This window comes from Quercus suber, unplaced genomic scaffold (assembly GCF_002906115.3).
Source record: "Quercus suber isolate HL8 unplaced genomic scaffold, Cork oak 2.0 scaffold_471, whole genome shotgun sequence".
Taxonomy (NCBI): Eukaryota; Viridiplantae; Streptophyta; class Magnoliopsida; order Fagales; family Fagaceae; genus Quercus; species Quercus suber.
Window position 1 is genome coordinate 347836 of NW_027069922.1, and position 20992 is coordinate 368827.

At 38.3% G+C, this 20992-nt stretch overlaps 2 protein-coding genes across 3 annotated transcripts; one reads left to right on the forward strand and one right to left on the reverse strand.

The window, feature by feature from the left end:
• The first annotated feature begins 2867 nt into the window (after positions 1 to 2867).
• LOC112010320 (protein ALP1-like) lies at positions 2868 to 9135 on the forward strand. 2 transcript variants are annotated; one of them, XM_024042661.2, is made up of 3 exons: positions 2868 to 3319; positions 3417 to 3590; positions 7727 to 9135. In XM_024042661.2, exons 2-3 carry the CDS (start codon positions 3461 to 3463, stop codon positions 8770 to 8772), a joined length of 1176 nt encoding a protein of 391 aa, XP_023898429.1. In that variant the 5' UTR covers positions 2868 to 3319; positions 3417 to 3460; the 3' UTR covers positions 8773 to 9135. The 2 variants fall into 2 exon arrangements, with proteins under 2 accessions (XP_023898429.1, XP_023898428.1); XM_024042660.2 differs by having other exon boundaries at positions 3420 to 3590.
• Positions 9136 to 18266: 9131 nt separating this feature from the next.
• Positions 18267 to 19628, reverse strand: LOC112010353 (uncharacterized). Its single transcript, XM_024042703.2, has 2 exons — positions 18879 to 19628; positions 18267 to 18830 (listed from the first exon to the last, which is right to left on the reverse strand). The coding sequence occupies exons 1-2, from the start codon at positions 19626 to 19628 to the stop codon at positions 18267 to 18269; spliced, it is 1314 nt and encodes a 437-aa protein (XP_023898471.2).
• Between the last annotated feature and the right edge of the window lie 1364 nt (positions 19629 to 20992).

The following is a 20992-nucleotide window of genomic DNA, read 5'->3' on the forward strand; positions in this document are numbered from 1 at the left end:
TTCATCTCCTTCCCTCAACCCATAAAAGAATACGTGTGGAATCTCCCTTGCAATATGATCTCCGTCCTCTATTTCTCAATTTGACCCAGCCAAAACCCACTAATCTTCGTCAACCCACCACTAATCTCCGTCCTCTGTTTCTCAATCCGACCAAGCCAAAACCCCAATGCTTCTCTCTTGCAATATGATTGCCAACAAGACAGAATCACTGGTTTTTTGGGTTGAAAGCTTGCTTGATCTCACCCATGACCGAAACATGGGTTTTTTTGGGTTGAGGTGAAATGGGTCGAGATGAAGTTGGGTCAAGGTGAAACGGATTTTCTGGGTTGAGGCAAAGTGGGTTTTCTGGGTTTTTTGGGTTTCCTTTGAATTTGGTTTGTGTTTTTTTTTTTATTTTTTTATTTATTTTTTTTTTATTTTGGGTTGATTTTAGTTTAATTTTTTGTTGATTTTTGGGTCAATTTTGTGTTATAAGGTGTTGTGATTGGCTGCGGTGGTGATGGTGGGTGTTGCTAGGTTGCGGTGGTGGGTGGTGCTGTTGTGGTGGTGGCTAGACAATGGTTGGTGGTCGATGAGTTTTGTCCCGTTCAAAGGAAGAGGGAGAGGGAGAGAGAGAGAAGTTAGATGGAGAAAGAAGAGAAGTGATAGAAAAAAATATAAAATAATGAATACATGAGCTATAATGAATACATGAGCTACAGTACCCGTGTAAATATACACGGGTACTGTAGCTCATGTATTCATTATTTTATATACACAATTCTACACCCACTGATGTGGGTGTTTTTTTGCTCAAAATGTGTAAAATTTGTACTGTAGCTCTATTTTACACAAATATACACAATTATAAAAGAGCTGATGTGAATGCTCTAAGATTGTTATAATTTAAATTGTGTAATTTCGTAGTGGCGGCTCAAGGCCCATGCCATTTCGGCCCCACTTGTCCCAATTTTTTAAAAGAGGTTTTAAGGCCTCCATTAAACAAATAGATGGCCCCAAAATTGTACACAAAATTATCCCAAAATTAGAGAATGATAAAATATATCAGTTTTGCATTCTTTCTCATGTACGGAAGGTCTCCAAAATATTAGGGCACTAAAAATTTAACACAATTGAAACCCTAAATTATTTTTTTTTAAAAGTTTTAAGTTTGTTATGAATATGTCAAATAATCATTGAAAATCAATTTTCCTAAAACCTTGATAAAAGATATTAATAAAATTTGAATACAAAAAATATTAGCAATCTTGTATCTTAAAAAGCAGGAATGGTTTTTAAACAAGCAAATATAAAAAATTAAATAAATAATATTTAAAAATTAAAAATGTTGATTTTAGTTTAATTTTTTGTTGATTTTTGGGTCAATTTTGTGTTATAAGGTGTTGTGATTGGCTGCGGTGGTGATGGTGGGTGTTGCTAGGTTGCGGTGGTGGGTGGTGCTGTTGTGGTGGTGGCTAGACAATGGTTGGTGGTCGATGAGTTTTGTCCCGTTCAAAGGAAGAGGGAGAGGGAGAGAGAGAGAAGTTAGATGGAGAAAGAAGAGAAGTGATAGAAAAAAATATAAAATAATGAATACATGAGCTATAATGAATACATGAGCTACAGTACCCGTGTAAATATACACGGGTACTGTAGCTCATGTATTCATTATTTTATATACACAATTCTACACCCACTGATGTGGGTGTTTTTTTGCTCAAAATGTGTAAAATTTGTACTGTAGCTCTATTTTACACAAATATACACAATTATAAAAGAGCTGATGTGAATGCTCTAAGATTGTTATAATTTAAATTGTGTAATTTCGTAGTGGCGGCTCAAGGCCCATGCCATTTCGGCCCCACTTGTCCCAATTTTTTAAAAGAGGTTTTAAGGCCTCCATTAAACAAATAGATGGCCCCAAAATTGTACACAAAATTATCCCAAAATTAGAGAATGATAAAATATATCAGTTTTGCATTCTTTCTCATGTACGGAAGGTCTCCAAAATATTAGGGCACTAAAAATTTAACACAATTGAAACCCTAAATTATTTTTTTTTTAAAAGTTTTAAGTTTGTTATGAATATGTCAAATAATCATTGAAAATCAATTTTCCTAAAACCTTGATAAAAGATATTAATAAAATTTGAATACAAAAAATATTAGCAATCTTGTATCTTAAAAAGCAGGAATGGTTTTTAAACAAGCAAATATAAAAAAAAAAAAATATATAAAAAAATTATCCTCTTAAGTCCGAAATTGTATTGAGTTGGAATTTCACTAGTCAAATCAAATCATGGAATTTTAAAATCATATTAATTTAAACCATTTACTTTTTAGCTTTGACTTTGTGATAATTTTTAGGTTTGATGGAGGTTTTAATTGGTATGATCTTTAAAGTTTAGATTTCAATTTTAAGCTGTTAAATTTGTAATTGTTTTTTTTCTCAAAAAAAAAAAAAATGTAATATTTGGTTCAACTTAATATAATTAACCCTAACTTTAATTTGATAACTACTTTTGCAACTTTCTCCCCAACTTCTTTTCTTTCCTTTTAGGCTTTTACTAGTGTCTTTTCTTTTTTCCTTTATCTCTCTCTTCCTTCTCACTAAATAATCATCAATTTTTTATTAATTATAATAAAGCCACAGGTTCTATGATATTTCCTCAAATGACCAAATTTGCCCTGGGTGGGAAAATTCGTTCTTACCATGTATAACTGAAATACAGCCTCGTTGCCATTTATGGAAAAACCTAAAAGAAAAATAAAATATAATGGTATATATGTCATTTCAGTTAACCTGGTCCTTAATTTTCTTCAGTCTATTACACACACACACACACACACACATATATATATATATATATTATTATGCATAATAATAATAAACCTTGTGGCACGAGAAGATGCTCCTTGTTTTTCTTCATAAATTTGAGAGAAAGCCGAAAACTTTAACCAAATCTAGCAAACCTCAAAAAGCAAGGGAGAGCTTCTCTCTCTGTGGAAATCTAAAAATAAACTGAGAAAGAGATACTCTGTGTGTTAAAAAGTACCAATGTCTATGTCTTTCACTTCTCTTATCACATTGTCTTAAACCATCAGCAACCCACATATGTAGCAACACAGTTTTTTTTTTCTCTCTCTCTATTTTTTTTCCCTCTTCCTATATTATCTAGCTCTTTCTTTTTTATTTTCTTCTTGCATGCTTCAAAGTTCAAACACCAGTACATACATAACACACCTGCTATTACCACACTTCGCAAGTAACAGTCTTCTATGCATGTTACGAGCCACTACTACTTGTGTCATCATTCTTTCATGATCTTGCTGTGTTTGTGGTAAATATTAGTGTAATATCTCTAATGGGTTTTGGTTTTTTTTTTCCTGTGATTCTTGTACAGTTTCTTTGGTCCTGATTTAATGGTTCTTTTGAAGCAGGTAGGTTTCTGGGTTTTGATTCAATTGGGTTGTTTTTGGTGATGGGTCCTGTTAGAGGGTTCAGAAAGAGGAAAAAGACAGAGAAGAAGCATGAAGAGAATGCTTCTGCTTCTGGGTCCCCAGAGGAGGGACCTCTAGATTGGTGGGATGAGTTCTCAAGGAGAATTCATGGTATGTCTCATTTGAGATTATGTTTTTTTGTTTCCTTGCTTTACTGTTTCTATTTTGTTCTTGTTCAGCTATAAAAATGTTGATGTTGTTCTTAATGATCATTCTTGTTATAATGGGTATGTAGTTTTTTGATGAAATTTTGGTTCATTGGATGAATTTAATTTTGGCTAATTCAATTGGGTTTATTCATTTTTTTTTTCTCATACAAGTTATATGCTGAAATATCACAGATACATTTAGGTATGTAAGAAGGATCCCTAATCTGACTTTGAGGTCGTCCCTTTTACTTAACATTCTGGTTTTATTGTCTTAGTGAACGTGGGAAAGGATAAGGCTATATTATATATATTAATGGGCACGCATGGTATCTTTGTTATTGAAGAATGCCTTTGGATTATTTGTTCTTATTGTTTTATAGGACATATAATTTTAGGTAGTTTATTTATTGGTTTTACGAAAAGAGTCAAATTATATAATTTATTTTGAATATGTCAAGCAGTTGAAAATTTGAGAGTAACTGAGATTTTATTTTTTATTTATTTTAATAATCTTATTTTACTATGAAACAAATGTAATTCCCTTATCTAGGATGCTCCCTCAAACTCTTTTTTGGTTTCTGTTCTTCCATGTGTTGAGGTGATGGTTGAGAAATCAAGAATAAATCATACATATTGGATTGATCTATTAAATATTTCATCAAATTTAGATCTTTGCTTTTCCAAAAAAGAGGAAATTTTTATCATATAGAAATTTGATTTGGAATATTAGTAGTTTCCATTAGGCCTTTAAGCATCCAATCATTACAATAAAGTTGTGAAAACTTGTCATTCTATCTTAAGTCCAAAAACAAAGAGGCAGTCAGTAACTAGTTAAAAGAATGCAAGACTTAGACCTACTTGAAGATTTTTTAATGAAGAAGATAGAGCAGTATTTGCCTTTCAAGTTGCCAATAGATCAGCCAATTTGTTTATAACGGTGAGAACGGTCACAACTTTAATATTATTGATGTGTCTTAACATGGAACATTTTACTCATCGAGGGAAGTTCAGTTCTGATTCACAAAGGGATATCAGGACTGGCTAAAGAAATTTTCCTTTCATCTTCACTTATTCATTAATGTTGGTGCCAAAAATAAGCCACCTTGTTTGGTGTAGTAGAGATGGTTGGCCCATTCATTTTTGGGTTGTTTTGCTTGGAATTTTAGCTGTTGGTTTATTTATATGCAGTTATGAGGTCAGCCTTTAAAAGAATATTTATAATGGTATTTTTGTTCATGCATGCTGTTGGAGTCTCAAAATTTTTTTGTCTCTGATATGTATTCACTGGTTAGATGTCCTACTGATCATATCTTAAGATTTGTATCATCAATGAAAATGCTCATTCATTAGGCACATAGGGCAGGTAGAGGCATTTAGGACAACTCTTTTATATGCTTTACATTTGCTGATAAATATCATTTTTTTTTATAAGTGCTGATAAATATACATTTTAAGTTGTCTGTAGCATAATTGTCAAAATTATATTAGTCTAATTTGTCAAGAACCTGATTTTTCTTTTGAATATGTTTTCCTTGCCACCATTTCTTGGGTAGTGGTTTGGAAAAAGAACACATCATCATCATCATTACAAACCATAGGAAATCAGTATGCACTGTGCCCCATTTACATTCCGATAAGTGATGACTCTAAAAGCTCATTACTCCAACCAAAGAAAGGAAGAAAAGAAAAACATCATGAAAAACCCAATCCCATTCCAGTTCAGGTGAATCCTAAGTGTAGATTCAGATAAAACCTAAAATAGTCTCTAGGAAGAGAAGTGTCACGTATGTATTCATAACATGAGTGAATATGACAAAGCAGCTGTAGACATTATAGAATGTTGTGTGGCATATCACATTTATAGGACTTGTAAATTTTAATATGTCAGTTTGGCATTCAGTTACTTGCCGCTCACTGATGAGGTCTCAATAACCTTCAGCTAGAGTAAAATTCTCTATTGAGTCTATGACCAATTCAACATCTTTGCTCTAATGTTCAAGTGCAGCACTTTACTGTATTTTTTCCTTTTTGATAAGTTTGGAACTTAAAAAATTGCTTCAAGGATTTACTAAAATTTAAGATTGTAAAGAACTTCAACGTATATATATGGGTTTTTGATTGTGCTTGTAATTGACAAGAAACTGGTGGTGTTCTAAAATTTGAAACTTTCAATGAGCCATAAATGGCAGGTATATAGGGCAAACTGCTACCTGAGGTTGATGAGTTAAAATTATTGCAATTGAATACACACAGAGGGACATTTATGCACAGAAATCAATGAAATCAAATGAACAATTAGAGAAATTTTAAAAGACTTTAGGAAAATATAAGCTTATATAAATTAATTTGACATGGAATAAAAAAATTGATATAATATACATGTAAGTGTTTAGTACACTAACTGATGGTTCCAAATAAGATTATCTCTTGGCATGCTAGAAATGAGCTAGCTCCTACTCTGTATTGCTTGATGTTTTTTTACCATTAATATTTCAAGTCCAGTAATCTTAAAGTTGGTGCACATATAGGTTATGAAACTTATTTGCTATGTTACTTCGTAGAAGAAAAAGGGAAAACATGGTAGGAAAATGGGGGAGAGAGACTTTCTTTTAAATGTCTCTCTTTCTTAAACTTTTTTTATTTATTTGTTTGTCTATGCAAAGTAAGTGTACCCTCTGGGAAATGGTGGCATAACTCATTGTAAGAAAATTACTGAGATTTTATTTTTGAAATGTTAAAAGTTTTTCTTTCATGCTTCCTTCTCATCTCCTTACCTGTGATTCAAATAATGAGAGCCAAGGAAAATCGAATTATTTCTCATCCCTTCACTGGCTTCCAAAACAGATTTGGAGCCTTTTTTATGATAATGGAATATATGGTGGGTACTTAGAAAAATAAAATAAAATAAAAGATAATGAGACAGGTGGTTCTCTGATTTGGATCCTCTGCCCAAGAACTGTATGGGTATGTGCTTGTACCTCTAAAAGTCATGTAGTCTTTTAAATAATATTAAGTAATGATCCCTTTGATTCATCATGTACAAGAACTGGAATATTCACAGTAACCCAGGTATACTTGATTATACCACACTGGTTGTCAGCAGCCAGAATGCGCGGTTTCACCTTATGGTTTTCAAGTTTGAATTCTTTTGAAAGAAGCTGTTTAAAAATCTCTCCTTCAATGTTTAGAATGGAGGAGAATTTCACCTTGGTAAAAAGGAAAACAAAACCCATTCAACCTGCATCACACGTATTATACTTTTGTAGATGGATATATGTTTCTCATCTATTGATCCCTTAACCCCAGAGCAGCCTAGCATTAGAACTGGCACTTACCTGTATGTTTAACTATGTCTTTATTTTTGGAGAAGTTTGGGCTGAGTTTGCATAAGTTGAAATGAATTTAATATAGAAATTTGGTTAGTCCAGAGTAACAGCCAAATGTTATACCTGCAAGTTTACCTTGTAATGAATGTCAACTTAGTTGTTGAGTGATGAGTTAAAAAAAAATTATGTTATAACATGCCTCAACAACCACATCATGTCAATCTTCTTTATAATGCTTTCTTGGTTGTCTGCACCTTTTGTTGTTTTGCATGCTCAAAAGTCAAAACAAATCATGTCTGAATTAATCCATTAATTGATTATACCAGCTACATCAGTTTCAACCAGTTCGTTTTATTTTACATTAATATCAGTTCTAGGAATCCCTTTTGGTGTACCTAGCATACAAACTTGTACACTTTGGGTGTGTTTGGATACTGCTTATTTTGCTAAAAATACTATAGATAAAGGTAAAAGTTAGTTGAAAAAGTACAGTGAGGCCATGAATAGAGCCAAAAAGTGCAATGGGGTCCATGAATAGTAGCAAAAATAAGCTGAATAGTGAAATAATTTTAATTTTTAATCCTAACCCAAGCGCACACTTCATTTTAAAATTATATGTATATATATGGTACATATGTCTTCTCCTAGTGTAGTTGAGGACAATGTTGGTTGCATGTGATTTACTGTTAATTTCTACAGAGCATTTGAACCAAATTTAAACACTGCTCATTTGAAAATAGTAAATTTCTCTCTTCCTTGGTCCTCACTGCAGGTCTTCAATCTCCGTCGAAGGGTTTAGATAGGTTTGAATCTGTTTTTAAGATATCCAGAAAAACGTTTGACTACGTATGTTCACTTGTGAAGGAAGATATGATGGCTAAGTCTGCACATTATATGTTTACAAATGGCAAGCCTTTGTCTTTATGTGATCAAGTTGCTGTAGCTTTAAGAAGACTTAGCTCTGGTGAGTCACTAGTGACAATTGGTGATTCATTTGGGCTGAACCACTCAACTGTCTCCCAAGTGACCTGGCGTTTTGTGGAATCCATGGAAGAGAGGGGGCTTCACCACTTGAAGTGGCCTTCCACTGAAATGGAAATGACAGAAATAAAATCTAAATTTGAGAAAATACGTGGCCTTCCTAATTGCTGTGGTGTGATTGATACAACCCATATCATGATGTGTTTGCCTGCATCAGACCCCACAAGTAATGTGTGGCTTGATCCTGAGAAGAACCATAGCATGGTGTTGCAGGCAGTTGTAGACCCAGACATGAGGTTTCGAGACATAGTCACTGGATGGCCAGGAAAAATGAAGGACTGGTTAGTGTTTCAGAGTTCAAACTTCTGCAAACTATGTGATAAAGGAGAGAGGTTGAATGGGAAAAATTTAGAGCTGCCCGAAGGATCAGAAATAAGGGAATACATAATCGGGGATTTAGGCTACTCTTTACTTCCCTATCTTATCATCCCCTATGAAGGGAAAGAACTCCCTGAGTCAAGAGCTGAATTCAATAGGCGGCATCATGCCACTCAGATGGTGGCACACAGGGCATTGGCAAGGTTGAAAGACATGTGGAGAATTATTCAAGGAGTGATGTGGAGGCCTGACAAACATAGGTTGCCGAGGATTATTCTTGTTTGCTGCCTGCTTCATAACATTGTTATTGATATGGAAGATGAGGCGCAGGACGACGTACCTTTGTCTCATGACCATGACTCAGGTTACCACCAACAGGTTTGTGGAACTGAGGACATAAAGGGTATTCACCTGAGAGATAGGCTGTCTCTCTACTTGTCTGGAAGGTTGCCACCTTAATCAGCTTTCCATTTCTGATTTCTGAGTTAGTTGGTTAAAGATTTCTGTCTTTTAATTTATGAGGAGCTTCTGGGTCAGGATCTCCTGAAAAATATAAAGTTGAATTCATATTTTATTTGTTTTCGTCCTAAGTTGTAAATTACTTAAGGAAGACAGTGCATTACTGGCAAAGACTCAAGAAGGAACCAGATGACAGGCTGAGACAGCCAAAGTGAGAGCTCGAGATTTTGTATTAGAAAAAAAAAATGCTCCATTATTGGACGTGTCCAATAAATGCTGGAGAGATTTGGCACTCCCCATGTATTTTTATTATGACCATCTCATATCTTTATCTTTTTGAATGTGATATTTCTGTTTCAATTATTGGTGCACATGATTAGACAGAAATGAGGCTCAATTAAGCTTCTTCAGTTTCTTTATCTTTTGTTGATGCTCTTAATCCTGGAAGTATTAGAATTCATTAACCATGCCGGAGCAATTTTACTTGGAAGGCTATGGTTCTTGTGCCCAATTTTGTCCCCATTTTCTTTAACAGAAGCTACTTTCACCGCTGCACTGATGGTAGTGACCAAGCTTCAATTGGAAGTTGCAGATTGGATGTTGCAGCATCAATGCTCAAAGCACGAATGATTAAAGGGCTGATAATTCATTGACAATATATATTGTTGCTTGAAGGGGAAGGGAAGAACCGTTGAGCTAACTCAGATTTACAAAAAGAAATATCCACTTAGAAAAGAACATCAGATGTGTGTCTATATATATATATATATACATATACACACGGAGCATGGGCTTTGGCTGCCGATATAATTATCATGTTTACCGGCTCTTACCATTAGTTTTTAAAGAGGATAAGAGCATCAGTATCTAGTCTTCTAAGACTTATAAAATGCTATATTATAGCACCAAAGCACAAAATGAGTGCATTACCCGAGAGGCCAATTGTAATATTTTTTACAATCTTCCTATTCCCTACTTTGGCCCACAGTTGCTTCGTTTTTTTTTTCCTCACCTGCCCGGGTACCCGCTCTGCCACACTCAATTTTTTTGTATGATTTGTTAAAACTTTATTTAAAATATATCATACATTCATGCGTTACATCCAAACTCATAAAACATTAAAAAAGAAGAAGAAGAAGTTCTAACATTACAAAACATTCTCAAAGAATAACAACACAATAATTCAAGTATTAAAAAATACAAAAACAATTCAAACATAACAATATGGCACTATAAACAATTTAAATCTACATCAAAATCTAAATTCAATAATACAATACCAAACATCATAAAGTTAAAGCTTGAAGACTAAAAGCACATATAATTAAAATTATATATTTTTTAATTTTTTAAATCAAATAAAGTGGGTAGGGGGGGTGGGAGTTAACTCCTATTCTCATCCTATTTGCTATGCTAGGAGGGTACTCATGGGGGCAGGTCTAAATTATCATCTCTAGTAATTTCTCTTCAATTAATGAGGGGACTAGATCATTTATTCCACTTACAGAATGCATATATAAAAACAAAATAGAATAAGATTCCCATGCACATTCCTTTTTTCAACAAAACTTCGAAACAAGAACATATTTCATATATTTTCTAAAATCCATTTTAATCTATTCCGTTACATTAATTTTTTCCATAACAAAACTTTTCCAATTCAGGGTTTACACAATCACGATCATGGATCAAATTAGAGGAACACTCCCTTCAAAATCTTGAAACTTTTCTTTGTGAAGGTGGCGTCCTACCTACATTACAACTAGATGTAAAATAACTCTTACATGCAGGTTTAGTCCATTAGTATGGATCTCACCTGGACGTGAGAGAAGTGTTGCATGTACCAATTGCATGAGATTCATGATCAAAATCCATCCTCTACTTTTTTATTTTGACCAAAAAAAAAAAAAAAAAAATCTGCATATACTCACTCTAGAAAGTATATTATGCAATGGTTATATGAAATATAGAATTTGATGAGGTGCAAACTTGTCAGTTGAAGTATGTGCGTCCGGATGGAGACAAGCCCTTGTATCTGTGATTATAAAAGTGATATAGTAGCTCCCTTAGGATGGTCACCGGTGTGGTGCCTGCACAATGTCTCCGATGCCAAAGTCAGTATAAAGAAACTCTCTGGATAATAATAATGCAATGTAATAGAACAAGAAGTATTTCTAAGTGTGTCTATGTACCCCCTGTTGGTGATGGGAGGGTTGTATATATACATTCCAGTAGCTCCTAGTCGTTGTGGCTGTTATGGTGGCTTTAATGCCTCTTTTAGTAACGCTTCGTGGTCAATCATGTGAGTTTTGATGGCTTCAACGGTCTGTACAGTTGTCTTTGTAACCGCTTGAGGCATTTATTTGACTGCATTGAATGGCTTTTTTATCTTTGTCAGTAATGTGGCTACTTCGTCAGAGGGACTTGGTTGACTCGTCTGTCAATTTTGCCTCGTTGGTCTGGATGAGACTATCCAGGTAAGTTGTGTTCGTCAATCCCATCAGCTGCCCCTGGATTTTATGGTCGTCGTGACATGTCATGATGATCACAGAAAGTGAAAGGTCTATGGGCAGTATATGACTCTTCAGATTTCGCTCCGCATTAACTGCATAGTGGCGGCGCCACACGCGTTGTGGCCATGTGGCGTGTTCTAAATAGTGGAGTTAATGCTCCAATTGTATGTCCCTTGAATTTCCCGCTAGTTTTTAGTTTTTGTGCCTTGGTTTTTAAACTTCTCCTATTTTCATTTTCTCTTTCACTTTCTCCAAACTTCCCAATCATTGCTCTGAGTATTTTCTTCCCTAACCTTCTCTGTGATTCTCCTCCAAGCTGGTTGCATGGCGTGGTTAAGCTTCCTGCATTTTCCCTTCTTCGAGGTACGCTCCTCTTTCTCTTTCCTGTTTCCTTTCTCTTTTCGGTGTAGTTGTAAACCATGATGAAGTTTTGATTTTCTTTCCATTCCTTTTTTGTGATTGTTTCTGGGTTTTGGGTTTTCTTTTAGGATTCATCTTTTTCCTTTGCTTTCTAGTTTTTTCATGGTTAGTGGCTCTAAGGTTAGGATAGTTTGCCACTCAATTTCTTTCCTTTTTGCGCGCTTAGAGGGGTCTCTAGGTGTTTTCCCGCATCTTGAGAATTTTCTTTTTGAGGGTAATAGTCTAGGCGTTGTACTGTCAAAATTGCTGCCTTTACTTCGTCAATCAATTGATTCGTTCGAGAGTTTGGTGAGAGAGTAAGAAATCATGTCTGAAGTTAGATCGAGCGAATTAGAGACTGGGTTGTCGTCTAGCGATAGACCCATGGAGAGGGATACCGCCGTCTCCGTCCCTCGTGAGGTTAGGACTTTCTATGCCCTTGAGGAGGCATGCAGTTTGGACGTTGATACCCTTTCTAGGTTCAAGGATAGGTTCCAGTTCCTGGATAGGGTTAGGGTTCGTCTACCTGGGGTGGAGAACCGAACTTGTCACTTCTTCCCTGGAGAGGTGTGCTTCTACGAGGTTGACTTTTTGTGTGGGTTGAGGCTTCCCGTCCATCTGTTCCTTCTGGAGCTATTAGATCGCTTTGGTATCGCTCCTGGACAACTTATGCCCAATTCATGGAGGATTGTGGTCAGCTGTATGGCAATATGGCTGGCCGCTACGGACAAAGATATGATTAGAGTAGATGTGCTTGTTTACTTATACTGTTTGAAGTCGTCCAAGGAGCACGGGTACTATGAGTTGGTGCCCTGGGAGAGGAGGACTAGGATTATCCAAGATTTGCCTTCGTCATTTAGATATTGGAAGTCCCGGTTCTTTTTTGTATCTAGGGACGACTTTAAGACCTCCTCCAACGAGGTTTGGGGTGATCTCCCAACTCCAAGGTTGCATTGCCAGTGGGGAACCCCAAACTTAGGTGTGTCATCGTTTTCCCTTCGTCTGTTAACTTTTCACTGTGTTTGTTTTATCGTCACTAACTCCCCGTTTTCATTGTTTTGTGTAGTTAAAAGATGGCCCAAGCTCAAGAGCAGGTATAGGGAGTGTGTTGAGAAAGCCATCGAGTACGTGAGGACGGTTGAAGACTTTGACGATTTGGTGGACCCGTGAACTCTTGCCTTCTATTGCCTTGGTCCAGAACTGTTTGCCTACATCCTGTGAAACATAGATATTGAAGAGAAGAAGAGTAATTGTTAGACTCGTCTGTTTTGATTCTATTGCCTTTCCTCGTTCTCCTTTTTTTTTCCCAGGAATGACTAGTAAATTTAACCAAGGAATGTATGCCCGAATGAGGGCCAAGAATAATGAACCGCTGTCCAGTCTCAGGACCAAAGGCGTGCGAGTGATGGAGAAGGGGATTCCCGTAACTACATCTACTCCGTCCACTCCTGCTATTGAATTCATGAGGACGTCTTCCCCGACCACTTTGATTGAGGAGATTCCTGCCCAATAGAGCAAAAGGTAGAAGACCGGGGATAAGCAGAAGGAGAAAATTGACTCCAAGTCTTCTGGTGTTTAGGATGATGCCGGGGTGGCGCAGGCTTGGGCACAAGACATTTTTACCGCCGATGAGATGAAGGTGTTTTCGGGAGTGCTGGCCAACGAGGTTGTGGGTCGTCATCTTCACAAACTGGTACAGGTATTGTATTTATGCGATCTTACCTTTTTCTTACTTTTGTGTCGTTTCTAACATTGGCCTTAATCTTCAGGTGCTCGGGGAGAGTCTTTACATCACTTCTGAGTATCTTACTTAGGACGCAAAGATTACTTTGTCATCATTGAAGTTGGGAGCTCTGGAGGCAGAAAACTCTAAGTTGAAGAAGGTTTTGACCACTGCTATGGACGAGGCCAACTCCGTCAAGGAGAAGGTTAAGTCTCTGGGAGATGATCTTAGAGCGGAGAGACAGCTTACGTTGGAGAAGGATGAACAACTCTTAGCCGCTTGGGAGAAGTTGAAGGTTATTGCAACCAAGGCCATGGAGGGCTTCTAGCAGACCAACGAGTACAATACCGTGCTTTTTAGCTGATACTTCAACGGCTTCGAGCTTCTTTGTCGGTATTTGATCAAACATCCTTTTGGAGTAGACCTTAAAAATATTGATATGGAGCTAGTTGATCAAGAGATGGCGGTGGACGAGGTTGCTCAATCTACTGCTCCTAAAGCTACTCCTAGGGACCCTCCCATGCCTCCTTCAAATGTTGACGATGCTCCTGCTAATGCTTGACCCTGTTTTATGCTAAAGTGTTGCTTTATTTATTTATTTATGTTTTTGGTTGCGTGGTGTAATTTGGGCTTTTAGTTATATTTTCAAAATAATATTTCTAACTTGGGAACAATGTTTTTAGCCCAGCGTTTATGAGATTTTGGTTTTAATGTAAAAACAATGGTAATTGCTCACTGTTTTTGTGCTTTAGTTGAATTAGCGATTGTATACTTACTTACTTGTGATTTTTGTTCTTGTAGTTTGTCTTTTTGCGTCAATGCTTTGTACTTGGCCAGAAATTTTTAGTTGTGGCCTTTCTTTTCTTCGTCAATAACCTGTTCTTGTCTATGTGGGTTCTATTACTTATTTGACTTCCTGCGACTCATTCCTTCTCAAGGGTTCTTGTCGAGGATTTTGGTGAGCTAGTTGAGAGCTCAGATTCAGCCTGAGCCTTTGAGTAGCATCTTGAGCAGATTTGTTGAAAGGTTTTTATATTTTGGCTTCGTTAGTAACTTACATCCGTCTAGGCAGAATCTTGTTAGTTAGCCATTTTTTCTTTTTGTGACTTACACCATTTTAGGGATCTTGTCATTCTTTTGGCTTCGTTAGTAACTTACATCCGTCTAGGCGGAATCTTGTTACTTAGCCATTTTGGGGCAACTTTCACATTACAAGATCAGTTCTCATTAAGACACTGGCTGAATAGTTCCTTTTATTGCTTTCGAGAATGAGTACAATAGCCTATTACATCTATTGGTGGTATTTCTTTAAGTGCTCAATATTCTATGGTTGCGGGAGTTTTTGGTCGTCTAGGGTCTCTAGGTGATAGCTGTCTTGTCTGGAGTCATGGACGACTCGGTAGGGTCCTTCCCATGTGGGGCTGAGCTTTCCTTGGGCAGAATATCTGGTTGTTAGGGTGACCTTACGCAGGACGAGGTCTCCTATGTCAAGTCGTTTGAGCTTCACTCTCTTGTTGTAGTACTCGGCTATCTTCTGCTGGTACTTCGTCATCTTGTCGGAGGCTTTCTCTCTTATTTCATCCAAATAGTCCAGGTTGACTTAGCTAGTTGTCATTATTCTCCTTGTGGAACATCTCTTACTTGGTGCTGGTTATTCCTACCTCGACCGAGATCACTGCCTCAGTGCCATAAGTTAGTCTGAAGGGGGTTTCTCTTGTTAGGGTTCTTGTTGTGGTCCTGTATGCCCACAAGACGTTGGACAATTCTTTCAGCCAAGCCCCCTTTGCGTTGTCTAACTTGGTCTTGATAATCTTGAGTAGTGTTCGATTTGTCACCTCCGTTTGTCCGTTTGCCTGTGGATGTCTTGGGGATGAGAATTGGTTTTTGATTCCCAAGCCTGAACAGAAATCCCTAATGCTTTGACTGTCGAATTGCCGCCCATTATCTGATATGATTGTCCGTGGAATCCCGAACCGGGAAATTATGTTCTTCCACATGAAGCTCTGGATTCTGGCTTCAGTGATGGTTGCTAGTGCCTCTGCTTCAACCCACTTTGTGAAATAATCAATGGTAACCAGTAGAAATTTTACCTGTCCTTTACCTTGAGGCAGTGGTCTGACAATGTCAATTCCCCATTGTACAAATGGTCAGGGAGAGAATATCGTCGTCAGTCTTTCTGTTGGAAGGCGCTGGACATTTCCGAATCTTTGGCACTTATAGCATTTCTTGTCGATTTCCCTTGTATCTACCTGTATTGTAGGTCAGAAATAACCTGTTCTGATAACTTTACTTACTAATGATCTAGGGCTTGTATGATCTTCGCAAATTCCTTCATGGATCTCCTCTAGAATATATTTGGCTTCATCTTCGTCCACACACTTCAGGTAAGGCATGGAAAAGCCTCTCTTGTATCGTGTGTCGTTCAGGATCGTGAACTTAGCTGCTCTCTTCTTGATTTTCTTGGCCTCTTTGATGTCTTAAGGGAGGTGCCCATCCTAGAGAAAGGATATGATTGGTGTCATCCAGCTACTTGTGCTCTGGATTATGAATGTGGAGATTTTCTCGATGCTGGGGCTTTTTATGGACTTCCATCACCAAGCCTATGCTCACCGCACCTTCCTCTGAAGATGCTAGCTTCGTGACTTCGTCTGCTACCATGTTCTAGCTTTTGGGGATTTGCACAAACTCCATTTTATCAAATTCCTGAGTCAGATGCTTCATCAGCCTGAGATATTTCTGCATTCTTTCCTTCTTTGCTTCATATTCTCCCTTGATCTGTCTTATCACCAATTTTGAATCACTTTGGATTAGTAGGTTCTTAGCCCCGAGTGTCTTCCTGAGTCTCAGTCCCGTCAGTATTCCTTTGTACTTGGTCTCATTGTTGGTGGCCGAGAATTGCAGTTGAACTCCATATCTAAGCATTTCTCCATCAGGGGTGGTTATGGTGACCCCTACTCCCCCCTTCTTTTGAGCTGACGAACCATCGGTCTGTATCGTCCACCTTTCTATTTCGTCAATGAGACTATTCTCGTCTAGGAGGGTGAACTCAACAATGAAGTCCGCTAAGGCTTGTGCCTTAATAGCTGTCCTGGGGTGGTACTCAATGTCAAACTGACTGAGTTCGATTGCCCACTGGACTATTCTCCCTGCTGCTTCAGGCTTGTCTATGGACTTCTTAATGGGTTGGTCCGTCATCACCAGGATAGGATTTGCCTGAAAATATTGTCTCAATTTGCGCGAGGCTACTATTAACGTGAATGCAATCTTTTCAATCCTTGGGTACTTAACTTCAGCACCTTGGAAAGTTTGACTGACGTAGTAAACTGGGAGTTGTTTATTGTCCTCTTCTCGAAACAGGGCTACACTCACTGCCGTGGCTGATACTGCCAAGTACAAATATAAGTTTCCCCCTTCCTTGGATGGACCCAAGAGGAGTGGATTACTCAAGTAATGTTTAAGTTCCTAAAATGCGGCTTCACACTCATCGGTCTAGGCGAAAGCCTTCTTCAAGGTCTTGAAGAAGGGCAAGCACTTGTCTGTCGCTCTAAAGACGAATTTATTGAGAGCGGCAATCCTTCCTGTGAGCTTCTAGACTTCTTTGACGGTCTTGGGCGATGTCATATTGATTATGGCTTATACCTTCTTCAGGTTTGCTTCTATTCCTCTTTGGGACACCATGAATCCCAAGAATTTTCCCGAGGCTACACTAAAAACACATTTGCTAGGATTCAACTTCATCTGGTATTGCCTAAGGGTGGCAAACGTCTCCTTCAGGTCGTCTGATGGGCAAGTTCTTCTTTACTTTTAACTAGTATGTCATCCACATATACCTCCATATTCTTGCCAATCTGTTTGATGAACATTTTTTTCACTAACCTCTGATAAGTAGCTCTTGCATTCTTTAGTCCAAAGGGCATTACCTTATAGCAATAGAGCCCTTAACTTGTGATGAAAGCAGTTTTCTCCTAATCTTCTTCAGCCATTTTTATTTGGTTGTATCCTGAGAAAGCGTCCATGAGCATCAGCAACTTATGCCCGACTGTAGAATCCACAAGCTGATCTATCCTTGGTAAAGGGAAACTATCTTTCGAGCAAGCCTTGTTCAGGTCCGTGAAGTCCACGCACATTCTCCACTTCTCATTTGCTTTTTTCACTAGGACGATGTTTGCGAGCCAATCAGGATAGTAGACTTCTCAGATAAAGCCTACCGACAACAGTTTGTTAACCTCATCTGTAACCACTTGGTTTCATTCTAGGGTGAAGAGTCTTCGTCTTTGCTGGACGGGATTTCTTTCTGGGTCCACATTCAACTTATGCTGAATGACTTCTAGAGATATGACTCTCATGTCCTTGTGACTCCATGCGAAAACGTCCAGGTTTTCTTTAAGGAACTAGATGAGCCTTGTTCTGATCTCGGGACTTAACATCGTCCCTATTCTTGTCGTCTTGGTTGCCTCTCCTTCGGCCAGTTCTACTGTCTCCAGGGCTTCCACTTTATCTTCCTCATTCTCCTTTATCACTTATGTATGGTTCTCCTTTGCAGTCAAGACGGCCTGATAGCATTCTCTGGCCAAGACTTGATCTCCTTTTACCTCGCCAACACCGTTCTCCGTTGGGAACTTCACCTTTAGGCGATAAGTGGACATGGCTGCCTTCCATCGATTGAGTGTGGGCCTTCCAATAATCACATTGTAAGATGAGGGGTAATATACTACCAAGAAGTCTAACTGAGGTCAAATGCCTCGGGTAGGTCCCCATTGTTACTGTCAACGTCACTATGCCCTTGGGGTATACTTTGTCTCAATTGAAATTAACGAGAGGGAGTCAAATAGACGCAGCCTTTTTGGATCTAGCTTCAGCTACTGGAAAGCAGGAAGGTAGATGATGTCTGTGGAGCTACCGTTGTCGACAAGGATCCTCTTGGTATTAAATCCTTCTATCATGAGCATTATGACTAAGGGATCGTTATGTGGCTGCTTCACTCCCCTAGCATCTTCCTCGTTGAAAGATATGTCCTGGTTTGTCCGTCTTTGCTTAAAAGGGGGTATCATTTGGACATTGTTCACCAACCTCTGGCATGCCTTCTTGAGGGATCTAAATGACCCGCCTGTGAATGGCTCCCTTGCAATCGTCTTTATCTCTCCGATCAAATTTTGTGAAGGCTGGAACTTATAATCCTTGTTTTTGGGTGAGGAATGGCGCTGGTTTTTGTTATCATCCCTGAACGTACTAGGCTCCCCCTTCTTCACATATTTCTGCAGTTTTCCTTTCCGTATCAACTCCTCTATCTGCTTTTTTAGGTCCTGGCAATCTTCTGTGTAGTGGTCATGATCTTTGTGAAATCGGCAATACTTATTCTTGTCATGAACATTAGGAGATGAATGTAATGGCCTTGGCCATTTGAGGTAATGCTCATCCTTAATCTATGTCAAAATTTTATCAACATGCATAATTAAAGGAGTGAATTTTACCGACCTAGGAGTTCTCTCGTCCTTTCTTTTACCCCCATCGTTAGTCTGACAATTTGGGCACTCTCTTTTTTGTCCTATGCGATCGTCATCTTTCCTCCCCTTGTCTCCTAGCTTCTCCACATCCTTTATGGCAGATAATGCATCTTCAACGTTCATGTACTTCTGTGCTTTCAAGAGCATCTTTGCCATCGTCTTAGGAGGATTCTTCACGAGTGAAGCCACGAACTCTCTAGACCTCAGTCCCGCTTTGAAGGTCGTCAATTGCACCTTGTCGTTGGCTTCATCTACTTCTAAGGTCTCCCGAGTGAAGCGTTTCACGTACGAGCTCAGGGTTTCTTTTTCTCCTTGTCTAATGGTGAGCAAATGGTCCGCTGGCCTCTTAGGGCGTTGTCCTCCAATGAAGTGACATAAGAAGGTATTACTCAGCTGCTCGAAGCTATCGATGGACGATGTTGGCAACTTGGTGAACCATTCTTTTATCGCTCCTTTAAGAGTGGTGGGGAGAGAATGACACAGTATCTCGTCAGGTGGCTGTTGAAGGCCTAGCGTCGTCTTAAAGGTGTTGAGGTGGTCCTGGGGATCCTTAAGCCCGTCAAACGGCTCAAGTTGAGGTAGTCGAAATTTTGACGGCACCGGACATTCCAGGACTACCGTAGTGAAAGGCAAATCTGTTGCCCTGACCATTCTATCCATGCTCCAGTTTGTTTTCTCCTTGATGGCATTCCTTAGCTCATCCATCTCCTTCCTCATCTCTCGAAGAAGATCCAAATTCTGTTCATCTGGAGTAGTAGGTCTTCGATGGTCACTTCTTTTATGGCTATCTCCCTCATCATCTAGGCTGCCTTTGGACCGATTCTCCTCCTATTGAAACCGTATCTTCATTTCCTGATTTTGCTTGGTAAGCTTTTCAACGGTGGCCGCAAAAGTCTAGACTTGCTGGGCCAAGACTACGGAATCTTGATTGGACTCCATCTGAATATAGAAGTTGATGGAAACTGTGTTTTCGAATCTGAATGCGAAAATGTTTTTCCCACAGACGGTGCCAAACTGATGAGGTGCAAACTCGTCAGTTGAAGTATGTGCGTCCAGATGGAGCCAAGCCCTCGTATCTGTGATTATAAAAGTGATATAGTAGCTTCCTTAGGATGGTTACCGGTGTGGTGCCTGCCACAACGTCTTTGATGCCAAAGTCAGTATAAGGAAACTCTTTGGAAAAGAATAATGCAATGTAATGGAACAAGAAGTATTTCTAAGTGTGTCTATGTACCCCCTGTTAGTGATGGGAGGGTTGTATATATACATTCCAGTAGTTCCTAGCCATTGTGGCTGTTATGGTGGCTTTAATGCCTCTTTTAGTAACGCCTCGTGGTTAATCATGTGAGTTTTGATGGCTCCAACGGTCTATATATTTGTCTTTGTAACCGCCTGAGGCATTTATTTGATTGTATTGAATGGCTTTTTTATCTTCGTTAGTAATGTGGCTACTTCGTCAGAGGGACCTGGTTGACTTGTTTGTCAATTCTGCCTCGTTGGTTCGGATGAGATCGTCCAGGTAAGTTGTGTTCATCAATCCCATCAGAATTTAATTTCTTTTCTTTTTCCTACCGGGTATGAATGAAGCCATGATTACTTACTTTATTGGGCCAAAATGGGGTTTTACCCCTTTCTCACAAACTTTCCAATAAAATGCTCAATGTCTGAAACTATTTAAGGATATGTCTCTGTTTTGAAACTCGATTTTTAGAAAATTGAGTTTCAATGTAAAACTCGGTTTTTGGACAATCGAGTTATAGCAAAATGAAACTTTTAAAAAAAAAAAAATTGTGGAACTCGAGTTCCATTCAAAGAACTCGAGTTCCAATTATTTATTTATTTATTTTAAGTTTCATTTCACTATAACTCGTTCGTCCAAAAATCGAGTTTCAAAACATGGGCATATCCCTAAATAGTTTCAGACATGGGGCATTTTGCTAGAAAGTTTGTGAGAAAGGGGTATTTTGCCATTTTGGCCTACTTTATTGTGATTGCTTGACCTAACTAAAATTTACCCTACAGAAATTAATTCCATTAGTCTTTTTTTTTTTTTTGGATATATATATATATATTTTTTAATC

Excerpts from the sequence above, each read along its gene's own strand:
- LOC112010353 (XM_024042703.2), bottom strand. The coding sequence starts at position 19,628 with ATGAGGAAGGAGATGGATGAGCTAAGGAATGCCATCAAGGAGAAAACA. Across the intron at positions 18,831-18,878 it reads ACGAGAGAACTCCTAGGTCG|ATTAAGGATGAGCATTACCT; the intron begins GTAAAATTCACT and ends ATTTTGACATAG.
- LOC112010320 (XM_024042661.2), top strand. The coding sequence starts at position 3,461 with ATGGGTCCTGTTAGAGGGTTCAGAAAGAGGAAAAAGACAGAGAAGAAG. Across the intron at positions 3,591-7,726 it reads GTTCTCAAGGAGAATTCATG|GTCTTCAATCTCCGTCGAAG; the intron begins GTATGTCTCATT and ends TCCTCACTGCAG.